Below are 12,518 nucleotides of genomic sequence, written 5' to 3'. Positions count from 1 at the left end.
ATTGGAGACCCTGAAGTAAAATGCATGATTTATGCAAAAATAAAGAAATTGAAAATTATACTTTCAAACACTCCGCTTCAATCTTCTTTTGGCACATAACACTCTCCAGTTCCTTCAGCTCCTCATCAGTGCGTTCTTTCATGGGGAAGTTTTCCACTGTGCAGGGTATGTGGAAGCACTTGGGGAATAAAGAGAGATGCATAAATCAATTTTTAACACAATTGTGTATATCTGGAGAAAGGCTGCAGGATGTTCTTCCTATCAAAATTGATATTATCAATAGAATATCCTCCATAATTGGCAATGGACACATCTTTAAAAGGAAACAATCTATTCTGTTAGTACAGTAGTCCGTCCCCCCCAATCCATGGATTCAGTTACCATAGTCATAAAATAGTATATAGAAAATTCCAGAAATAAACAATGCATCTTGAGCAGCCCATTCAGCCTGGGATGAGAGTCACTCTTTTGACCAGCATATCACTGCTGTGTACTCTACCCACTTGTTTGACACTTAAGGGTATATCAGTGCTTGTGTTCAGTGATAAGAAGCTGTGCTTCTATCCCAAAGGCATGTGGTTCAAATCCACCAGCTCCATGGGAGACGGATGAGCAGTCTCCTCCCGTGTGACTGACTGCCTCTGAAAACCCGCTGGAGGATCAGTGATGGGTGAGTTCTGACTTGATGGTACACAACAACAACAATAACATTTTGCTATTAGTTGTTATTATTATTAATAATATCTTACTGTGTCTAATTTAGAACTTACACTTTATCAGTAGGGATGTATAGGGAAAAGCATAGCACATTATATGTAAGATCCAGTACTATCAATGGTTTTAGACATCTATTGAGGGTCTTGGAACATATTCCTTGTGGATAAGGGAGGACTACTAGGCGGGCATAATGTTCATACAAAAATATCATCCTTCTATGAAGAATGCATTGCTACAACAGTGGTTCTTCATTAGGAGTTACTTTGCCTTGAAGATGTCCAGTTAGCTTGGACCCACCAGCCACACTAAGAGGAAGACATGGCAGTCTGTTTTAAAGATTCCAGCCTGGGAAACTGATGGGGCATTTACAGCCTGTTTTACAAGGTCTCTATGACAGGGTAACGGGCTGATTTTGCTCCTTCAGGACGTCTGGCAATTTCTAGAGGCATTTCCCCCCCCTTTTTTTTATTCATTTCAATGAACATTTACAGAGATTTTGGATTTCCATTCATTCATTGTTGTACTTTTCTCCCCACCTACCTCTAGAGGCATTTTTGATTGGCATGATGCTACTGGTGTCTAGCTGACAGCCCCTCCCCAACACCAATAACTCAGAATTAGCCAGCCAAAGATGTTAACAGCACTGCTGTTGAAAAACCTGATTCTAGTGCAATGGCCAGTCACAAACCTTACAGTGATTATATACTTCACTGACCAGATGGCAGCACGTTTGAAAGCATAAGAGGAGCAGTTAATAGTCCCTCTAAGACAAGAGGCATAAACCAAGACTTCGAATATATTACACAAAGAGGAAAATGTATTGGGACAAACAGCAATGTGAAAGCCCTTCAGGAAATACAAAGACGGGCACAGGTGGAGATCAGAACGATGTGATGTCTAACTTTCAATCTGTGCTGAAGATGAGTAAGGTGGTCTTTTGAAACTGACAAAATATTAAGATCCAGTTGCAGTGGGAAGAAAGAAAAGACTTGTTAGACAAGTACTGAGAGATTCTGGCCAATAGTGCACCAGAGACTGGCAGGGAGGGGAGGGGAGGAGGAGGCCAGCGGAAGGGGATGCATTTTCTCAACAGGAGAAAGGGAGCTCTGAGATACTTGCTACGCATGGACTTTCTGAAAGACACTTAAAACCTGCTGCCATGAGATTTGCCATGTAAAGTGTCATCAGTCCAGGTCTGCATAGGCACTATATATGTTGTTGTTGTTATGTTCCATCGAGTTGCTTGCGACTCATAGCGACCCTATGTACAACAGCACTAAACTCCACTGTCCTGTGCCAATTGCACCATCTCCGACACTCCCATCCCGATTATCCCAGTCACTGAATCAATCCACCTCATAGAGGGCCTTCCCCTCCTGCGCCGTCCCTCCACCCTCCCAAGCATGATGTCCTTTTCCAAGGACTGGTCTCTCCTCACAACATGTCCAAAGTATGTTAGACGGAGCCTCAGAATCCTTGCCTCCAAGAAGCCACCCGGTTTAACCCTTTCCAGGACAAATCTGTTTGTTTTCCTAGCAGTTCATGGTATTCTCAATACTCTTCTCCAGCACCACAGCTCAAAGGTGTCAGTTCTCCTTCTATCCTCCTTGGTCATTGTCCAACTCTCTGATGCATAACAAGTGATTGCGAAGACCATGGCTATATATGTTACCTTTTTCTTTTTCATGTATTTTTTTTTATTATGCAGATTTCCACCCCCTACACTTTCCTTCATTGACAACAAGTAGAGCTAGTGGACCAGCTGAGTAAGGTGGAAGGATTCAAGTTCAATATGTGTGTTACCTTAAGAGCACAACCTTTCACAGCCATTGAATCCCAGCATTCTTTTTTGATCAGTTCAGTCAAATATCTCTTGGCTAGGTTATCCATCTCTGTATCATTTCTTATCTTGAAGGACACAGGGGAAAGAGAAAGTTAGAGACGAAAGTGTAGCTTCTTAAACAAAAATAATCTCAACATTTGAATGCACAAACAATTCTGTCCTCCAGGGCTTGCCAAAGGTCAGCAGTGACAAGAAGACCCTGTCACATATTCAATGACAAAGATCGAGGATCACTCCCCAAACCAGAGAGTTGCCCTTTGGAGAGAACACACCTCTGTCTTTGAGACTCTTTCCTGAAGTTTATGCCTTTAGAAATTGAAAAGTTGGTGTCAACAAAAATGCCTCTCTGGGCATATAAATGTGGAAGTAGGAGGTGAGGCCAAGGCCTCATTGGGAGGAAAGGGGGTCAGAGATGAGCTGGAGCCCCGTATTCACACAGCATTGGTACTGTGTGCGGAGATGTGGGCCCAGTACTGCCTGTGCACCTTGCTTATTATTGCAGCTGTAGTACCACGACTGTGACTAGCATAAATGTTACAGGCTAGCTGGTGGTCAAGAAATGATGCAGAATGAATGGGTGAACGGGTAAGTGATGAAGGACCTCAAGTGAGCTTTACTGTATTGAATCAGCTTTTTAAGAGTCTGTTGGTCTTGAATCAATCATGCAATACATTTTCTATCCTTCTTAGTTTCACCTTAATCCCACATTTGACAATTAACTTTCTGTAAATTGTTCCTCTATATTTTCACATTATCACCGTTGTTGTGTATTGTTGAGTTGACCTTCCAGCAGGTGTTCAGAAGCAGTATGTCTGTCATACAGGAGTTGACTTTCTTTTTTGGAACAGCTGGCAGATTTGAACTGTGTACCTTTGGGTTGACAGTGCAATTCCTTACCACCAAGGAGGTTATTATTTGATTAATTTATCTAGGATGGAGCTTTCTGATGGCCTAGTGGTAAAAAGCTGCACTTCTATCCCAAAGGCACAGGGTTTGAATCCACCAGTTGCTCCATGGAAGGAAGATGGGCAATCTCCTCCCTGGTGATTTACTGCCTTTGAAGACTCACCGGAGAGTCAGCTATGGATTGATTTCAACTTGATGGCAAAACAACAGCAACAGGATTGAGAAGTTGTGGTACATTCATACAATGGAATACTAGGCAGCACGCAGGAGCGATGATGTTATAAATTACTACCGAACGTGGGAGGGACTGGAGAACATTATGCTGAGTGAACTAACTCAGTCCCACAAGGGCAAATACTGTATAAAAACCACTACTGTAGAATGAATATGAGGATCCAGTATGAGTATGGGGGGCGGGTGGAAGCAGAGGAGTGAGGATGGGTGTGGGGTGTTAATCATAGGGTCACACAATTCGATGGGTGAAGGAAGTGGGAATGCTCTTTTGTGAAAAACAATGTATTCAAACTTTGTAAATAAATCAGTATAAAATGAAGAAAAAAAAGGAAAAATCACCCAAAATGACAGCAACAACAAGTCACCTGAGCTCCCTAGCTCTTTACCTTAGTTATTTATAAACAAGTTTAATAGACACACAAGTGGAACACTCCCTCCTACAGAAATTAATAAAATAAGAGCCTCCTTTTAGGTGTAATTGTTTAAACAGTTATAATTCATGTAAATGTCCTTGAATTTTATTCTGAGAACAAATACTTCAGCACTTGCATCACCACTCATACGTCAGCTGTTGTACTGTGGTGGCTTCTCAGTGTTCCTGTGATGCTGAAAGCCGTGCCACTGAGGTTTCAAAGACCAGCAGAGTCACCCCTGGTGGGCAGGTTTTAGCAGAGGTTTCAGACTAAGGTCAAATAGGAAGAAGGGCCTGGTGATCAACTCATGAGAAGAGACTCAGCCCGCGAAGAGTTCACGGTCAGCAGGGGACACCGTCCGCTATGGTGTTAAGGAGCCTCTCAGGTTGGAAGGACGTCACAGTGTGTCTGGGGCAGAGCTGCTTCTTCAGGGCAGACTTGGTGTTAATGGGGTGAAGCTCTCAGGGAAACCTCCTTTTCTGATGTGGCCTGGCTCAAAATGATAAGAAACAGCCGACACGATCTGTTAGCAATTGAACCATGGGGTTCAAAGCCTGACGCTCTCTTTATACGGGCTACCGTTGTGTTATTCACGTGATGCTGGAAAGGCATTTCACTTTGTCTGCGTTGTTCTGGACACCTTCCCTTTCCCGTTTCTCTGTGCTCACCTCCGCACAGCTTTCCCACACGTCAGCTAGGATCTCCCCTACCTTTGCCACCTCTTCCTCGCTTTCATCATGAAGTTTCTCCAACTCCTCAACGTCCAGGCTAAATTCCTGTTGATCTAACTTTGCAATGTAGTTGAGTGTTTCATTTTCTTCCATCATACTCAGAATCTGCATTTTTAAAACAGGAAGGGGTGGAGATAAGAAAGGAATGCCTTTGGAGGGAAGGGGTTTCTAGTCCCATGAGGCAATGTTGTTGTTACTATCGAGTCAGAACCCACTCAGTGCTGACTCTGCAGCAGGTTTTCAGAGGCAGTTTAATCACATGGGAGGAAAGTACCCATCTTTCTCTTATGGAGCAGCTGGTGGGTCCGAACCGTGTGTCTTTGGGTTGGCAGCACAACTCTACCACTAAGCTACCAGAGCTCCCTCATGAGGCAGTAGTGACTCAAATGATGGATGGGTTTCTGCTAATCTCAATGTAACTAGTGATTAAAGACTTAAATTGTGGGGTTACTAGAGTTTGTGAAACAGAAGTTCTAATTTAGGAGGTGTGGGGGTAGGGTGGTGAGGGGAGGAATTTGGGGAATATGCCATCCCAGGGACAACAGTTATGTGTCCAGTCCACAGGGATTAGTGGCTCTAGGTGGCAAGTTACCAAGTTTAAAAAAAATGCACTGATTGATGACCTGATGTATTTGATTGGCCGAGGTATTTGAGTATACTGAGAATAGTTTTCTGAAACGTTTACAAGAGTCTAAATAGGCAATAGATACAGAGGACAATTTAACAAAAAAAAATTATTCATTCAAGGTAAAATACAGTTGTGATATTAGAAATATAAGATAGGAGCTCTGGGGGTACAGTTAATGCTCAGCAGCTTAGTGGAGACCTGGTGACTCATAGTGGTTGACTCAAGCCCGTTCAAGAGCTCTGCAGAGAGCGCCCTGGCGATCTGTGTCAATTTGAGAAGGTATTTCTAGGTAGTGAGACATGATGAAAATTCTACCCTGCTAAAATATCCCAGAAAACAGAGCTTATATACAGAGAGAGGAAAAAAAAAATGGGTATAAAATAAAGTCCCAAGAATAATTTTAGAAGATCTTAGAACTTACTGTTTTAGCAAGCGCTCTGATGCCATTTTTTATCTCTCTCCTTTTCTTGGAGAACTTCTGGACCTCTTTTTTGATGGCCTGGAATGAAGAAAGCATGTCACTTAACAAAGCAAGGGAAGGAATAGAGGCTACAGATACATAGATAGTAATTCTCTAGGAAGAGGTTTTTTTAAAGTGACAATATAAAATGCACTAAACATAAACCCCACCGTGCTTCCTGCTCAAGTCCAAGTGGCCACTGAAAGAATTTGGACCTAGTGTCAGCTAGTAGGTGAATGGAAAGCAACCAGTCAAGTAGTGAAAAATCAAACACAGGCATTTGTCAGATGGATCCTGGCTAAAAGCAGAGAATACCAGATAGATGGCTATTTGTGTTTTATTCACTAGGCAAAGGCATTTAACTGTGTGTATTAGTAAACTCTGGCTAACATTGAGAAGAATAGGAATTTCAGAACACTTAATTGTGCTCATGCAAAACCTCTATCTAGACCAATGAGCTGCTGTCTGAACAGTGCAAGGGAACACTGAATGGTTTAAAACCAAGAAAGGTATGAGTCAGGGCTGTATCATTTCTCCATATCTATTCAATCTGGGTTCAGTACAGCTAGATTTTATGAAGAAAAATGTGGCATCAGGAATGGAGGAAGATTCATCATCAACAACCTGCTTCATGCGGGTAACACAACCTTGCTTGCTGATAGCGAGGAGGACTTGAGACAATTGCCTCAGAAGATCAAAGACTACAGCCTTCAGTATGGACTATACCCTTCAGTATGGACTACAGCCTTCAGTATGGGCTACGTCACAACGTTAAGAAAATTAAAATCCTCACCACTAGGCCAACAGGCAACATCATGATACATGGAGCGAAGGCGGAAGCAATGACTTCATCTTACTTGAATCCACAAGCAACACCCATGGTATCATATCAGTAGTCAATAAATCAAATTACATTGTATTGTGAAAATCTGCAGTCAAGGACCTCTCTAAAGTTCCAAAGAGCAAGGATGTCACTTTAAAGACTAAGGTGCACCTGCTCAAAGCCATGGCCTTTTCAATTACTTGCTATACATCTGAAAGTTGGACAGGGACTAAGAATGACAGAAAGTTGATGTCTTTGAGTTGTGGTATTGAAGAAGAATACGGAATATCCCATAGACCGCCAAAAGAGCAAAAGGATATGCTTTGGAGGATGTACAATCAGGGTGTTCCTTAGAGGTAAGGATGGTGAAACTTTGTCTCACATATTTTGAGCATGTTGTTAGAAGGGCCCAGTTCTTGGAGAAAGATAACATGCTTGGAAAAGTGGAGGGTCAGCAAAGGAGAGAAAGACCTTTGACAGGATGGATTGGCACAGAGATTGTAACAATGAGCTCAAATATAGCAGGAATGACGAGGATGGTACAGGATAGGGCAGGGTTCAGATCCATCATTCCAAAGGGCTGCTATGAGTCATACTCAACTCGACGGCATCCAACAGCAACACGAGTGAGGATTTTTGTTTCCTTTCACTTGTACAACCTGACCGGTGAAGTGGTGTCTTGTTCGACTTTCCAACAGGCTCTCAGAGAAACCAGGCTGTCTGGTTGGGCTCCAGAGCATTAGTTCAAATGTGTCTTATGTGCTATTTACCGCTTTACTTTTTGCTTGTATCCAGGAAATTTCCTTCGTGTTCTCGACTGGCTCTAGCTCCTCCTGTGAGAAGTCCATGCTTAGCTGCCTTTCCTGAGGGGCCTTAGAACGAAAATGACAAATCTTAAATTTATTAATAAAAATGAATAAAAAATCTTTTCTACCCAACTCTAGGTAACTACCTCAAATCCTTTTGCACAGGTTGCATTTTTTTTTTTACATTTGAGTGAAAGTTTCCAAATAATGCTGCTATCTCATTCAACCATTCATACACATCTTATTTTAGCACATTAATTACAACTGATTAATGTCATTCACTAATTATAGTATCTGATTGACTCCTTATTTTAAATTGTCTTCCCTTTTGCCTAACTTACCTATTTATTATTTTTCAATCCCCTTTCCTTCCCTCCTACTGACCCTTCTAAGAATGATTCTGCTTGCAAACTTTTTTGTTTGCTTTTTCTAACAGTGATCTTGTGCCGTAATTGTCCCTTTAACTGACTTATGCCACTTCGTATAATTTTGTTGCATTTTTTAATTACTCCAAACACTGTCTGCTCAAGCATTCATCTCAATTGTACAGTCCTTTCTGAGGTTCTCAAACACACCAAGAGCTTTTTTACTTTTTCTCTGGGTCCTTTCTCCCTACTTCCATATGTATGTATATATGTATTGCATTTACAAATATTACAATTAATAACACAGATTTTTAAGTAATAGTGACAAAATGAAGACAATCCACTTACTTAATACCTGGAATGTACTGTATGTATGTGATTACTGGGGAAAACCTGTAAAGATACACCCAATATAAGTAAAGTAACTATCGTGGACACAAACTAGGCTGCCTCCAATGATACGCCATTGTTTAATCTTGTACTCTTGAATGCAGGCAGTATTGATAATTTTATTTTAGTCAGTCAATTATGGTAAAAGTGTTAAGATGTCATTCATATGATTGTTGGTTTTGTTACTGTTATGTGCCTTTGAGCTGCTTATGACTCGTAGTGACCCCCATGCACAAGAACTCTTAACCCTTTCCATCCTAAGCCAATCTCACTTTTCTGACACACTGTGTGGGACCTCCTTTTATTTCAGATCTTGGCTTCAACGCCTTCTTCTCAGTGAGCCTGCCAAGCTCCACTCTTCCACATCAATTTCTTTTTCTTTGGTGAATAGAACCTGTCACTTCTTAAGAATTTCTTATGTGCGATGCACCAGCCTCTCCCCTCCCATTCCCATTCTTCAATTTGAATGTAAGCTCCATGAGAGAAGATACCTGATTCTATCTTGTTGTTGTGTACCGTTGAGGCGGAACCAGCCTACAGCTGACCCTCCAGTGGGTTTCCAGAGGCAGTTAGTCTTATGGGAGGAGATGGCCCATCTTTCCCCCATAGAGCAGTTGCGGTGAATTCACACCGTGTGCCTTCGGAATTGCAGCACCGTTTCTTACTAGGCCACCAGAGCGCCCTGTTTCTGTCTTACTCATAGCTATCTACCCACAATGTCACATTCTAAGGGCTTTCAGTGACTATGTTTGTTAAATGAGTGATTACAGTAAAAATCATTCCAGTGCTCATTAAGTCAATGCTGACTCGTGGGGGCCACATGTGTGGAGGTCAGAGTAGGACTGGGTGTCATTTTAGTGGCTCATTTTCTTTCTCTCACGTAGGTCTCCAGGTCTTTTTCCCAAGCATCTTTGGGTGGATTCGAACCACCAACCTTTGCATTGGCAGTCAGCATGTGAACTGTTTGTAGTACCCAGGCACCTAAAGAATATATGTTGGTGGTATGTGCCGTTATGTCAGAACTGACTCATGGTTGGCCCTCCAAGTGGGTTTTCAGAGGCTGCAAATCTCGTGAGAGGAGAAAGCCCATTTTTCTCCTGTGGAGCGGCTGGTTTGCCATATAAAATTAGAGAGAGACCTCTTAGTCAAAGTATCAGTACTGGCGTAGGCTTTTCTTTTGGAGGTGAACTCAAATCTTTGCACTACCTGAATGGCATCGAAGAATAGCTGTGACTGTTTTGAGAAAATCTGAAGATTACTCTCAGATTGTAGCTCATACTCAGAAGATTGTGCAATGTCTGGATAAAGAAGGATATCACTAAATACCTGTTTAAAGAAAAATCACAAATTGCAAAAGGACCTGTAATTTAAAAGGAAAGAAAGCTCACTGGTAAGTCATCTGTGTCTCCGTTGACTGGTTCCACCTCTGCGGTGGTTTTTTGCATTCCACTTAAACAGGTGCTCTCCTCTTCTATGGTTTCACTCAAAAACGTTAACAGCTTCAGGTAGTAGTCGAGACTGTTGGTGGCTAAGGCTCCTACAAATTGCCTGTAATTAACAAAAAGAAAGCACATGGGGTGAAAAAAAAATCACCATCAATGATATATTGTTATCAATACATTGATAAGTATTATTGCCAGGTTTCTAAGAATATCTAAGAATTTGCCCAAAGTAAGAAATGAGTGAACAATTTCCCGCAGTACCCTGCTATTATGAGACTCTATCTTCTTATAGGCGAGCCTTTTCATGGGCTACAGGACGAGACAGGCTTCAAGTCCTCGACCTCGCCTATGATCTCCCCAAACCCGGCCCCAGTGTGTCCTCCATAACCACCATGGTCATTGCACTGGAAAGACTGAGCCCAAAGAAAATACCAGGTGCAATGAACGCACACATATGAATCCTTACATCCGCTCATTTGATCCTCATAGCCACTCAATGAGGGGAGCATTATTATTTTACTCATTATACTTAAAGTTTTCGAAAACTTTGCTTATTTTCATTATTTTACCTAAGCAAAACCTAAATAATTTAATATTTGAGGCCTACTAGTAAGGAGTTACGCTGTCAACCCAAAGGTGGGAGAAAGTTAGGCAATTTCCTCCCATGCGATTAACTGCCGCTGAAAAGGGTCAGCTAGGGAGCTCTGGTGGCCTAGTGGCAAGAAGCTACACTGCAATCCCAGAGGTGCATGGTTCAAATCCACCAGATGCTCTGCTGAAGAAGGAGGGGCAATCTTCTCCTGTACCAGTCAGATCCGATTTGATGGTACACACACAAAAATTAATAAAAAAAATAAAAAAAGAAAAGGGTCAGCTATGGGTCAGCTCTGACTCAAAGATACATAACCACCACCATAACGTGGCCTTTTAAATGACTATTCAGAATTCATCCCTTGTGCTCCTCCAACAGTCTGACAAAAGAGAGGGCTGGTCCCCCGGTGCCTCGGTGCCTCGGTGCGTGCTTACTGCGCATGACACTTACTTCCATTTCAGACAAACAAGAGTGCCGTCGGTCCTCCCGTTCAACAGGATGTCCTGTCCATCCATTGAGATCTTCACTGCCTGAATTCCTTGTGCCTGGTAAGAATGGCTCCGACAGTAACCAAGTGTGTCCTAAAGAGGGTTAAGATAAAAATGCAGAAATTAGAAATGCAAGTGTACGACGTGGATTCTTTTAGGAGCTTCATGCACTTTCCTTTATGAAGAAATCCTTTTCTACTGGCAGGGAGCATTTTATTTGGATAACGCAGTGACCTCTGGGTTATACAGGGAGCTCTGGTGGGACAGCCCACAGGGAGATGTGCTGCTCGTCCAAAGGCAGCACCTCACTGGTGGTTCATATTCGGCAGTCGCTCTAGAGGGGAAAGATGGGTGATCTCCTCTCAGGTCTAAATATTGCCCCTGAAAACACGCTGGGAGGTCAGCTATGAGTCCGTTCTGACTTGATCATACACACACACACACACACACACACCCTCTGGTGGCCTCGTGGAAGAAGCTGCACTACAATCCCAAAGGTGCAGAGTTTGAATCCACAAGCTGCTCCACAGAGAAGGATGGACAATCTCCTTTCGTACCATTTATTGCCTCTGAAAACCTACTCTAAGGTGAGCTATGGGTCAGTTCTGATAGGACATCACACAACAAGAACAAATATGTATACTTGTTTCTGTTTTGAACCATCGAAGTGGAACTGACTTCTGGCAGGTTTTCAGAGGCAGGTAATTGTGTAAGAGGAGATTGCCCACCCTTCTGCATTAAGCAGCTGATGGATTCACACCACATACCTTTGGGATTGTAGGGGTGTGTGTGTATGTGTGTGTGTGTGTGTGTGTGTGTAAAGCAGGAGTGACATCCACTTCCTAAAGAACATTCCTCTGGAAACTATGAACTTTGATAAATGTCGGTAGTTGTAGAGGGGTTTCACGCCTTTTGTTCAGAGGGTTGCTCTGAGTTTTGCTCGACTTGAAGGCAATCAACAACAGCAACATATATATGTATATGTATGTATATATATGTGTGTGTGTGTCTATATGTGTATAGATATGAATGTATATACACACACACACACACACACACACACTTAAACTCACTGCTGCCGGGTCAGCCCCAACTCAGAGCAACCCTCCATCAGGTTTCCAGCCTCAAGGGAAGGTGGCTGCCTGTCTTTCTCCTGCAGATCTGCTGATGGCTTCAAACGCTGGAGACACTCAGCATGGGTTCAGGAGTGCAATTCACTGCAAACCACTGCTCCAGAACACTCCAAATCACTAGTTTGAAACACATGCACAGGCAGTGATTTAGCCTCCAACTACCTTTGTGAAACCAGGAAGAACTGTGGGCAGGCAGAGGCCACAAATGCCAATGCTTCCAGGAATCGGGACAGCTTGCATTGAGGTGTGAAGAGATGGTGGGTGCTAAGGGAGAAGTGGGGGCACCTTTAAGCTTGGGTGATAACATGTCCCACCTGGAAGATTTGAATTAAAGCAATTCTGAAAACACTTCACTGACCAAACAAAACACCGCCACACTAATGTGGTACAGGGAGCAACAGTTTAAAATGCCTGGACAAAAATCTAAAACTGCTATCTCACACTAGTCCTCAATTATCTTTTTTTTTAATTTTAAAAATAAAAGTTTTATTTTTTTCAATGGGCTACACATTCAAATGGCACAAATCTGAAAAGTTATATGAATATT

General features: G+C 42.4%; 1 protein-coding gene across 1 annotated transcript in view; it reads right to left on the bottom strand.

The window, feature by feature from the left end:
- The window catches only part of WDR96 (WD repeat domain 96), a 92,363-nt gene that overhangs the window by 33,200 nt on the left and 46,645 nt on the right, over positions 1-12,518 (bottom strand). The window contains exons 16-23 of the mRNA XM_006880176.1: positions 10,801-10,931; positions 9,732-9,864; positions 8,600-8,614; positions 7,526-7,618; positions 5,894-5,971; positions 4,824-4,949; positions 2,521-2,625; positions 62-178 (exon numbers count right to left, since the gene is read on the bottom strand). Of these exons, the coding sequence (XP_006880238.1) occupies positions 62-178; positions 2,521-2,625; positions 4,824-4,949; positions 5,894-5,971; positions 7,526-7,618; positions 8,600-8,614; positions 9,732-9,864; positions 10,801-10,931 (798 nt within the window). The remainder of the gene's footprint in view (positions 1-61; positions 179-2,520; positions 2,626-4,823; positions 4,950-5,893; positions 5,972-7,525; positions 7,619-8,599; positions 8,615-9,731; positions 9,865-10,800; positions 10,932-12,518) is intronic.

The sequence above is a fragment of the Elephantulus edwardii genome, unplaced genomic scaffold (genome assembly GCF_000299155.1).
Source record: "Elephantulus edwardii isolate Elephantulus edwardi_28Jun2011 unplaced genomic scaffold, EleEdw1.0 scaffold00006, whole genome shotgun sequence".
Taxonomy (NCBI): domain Eukaryota; kingdom Metazoa; phylum Chordata; class Mammalia; order Macroscelidea; family Macroscelididae; genus Elephantulus; species Elephantulus edwardii.
This window is presented reverse-complemented; position numbering and strand designations above follow the sequence as displayed.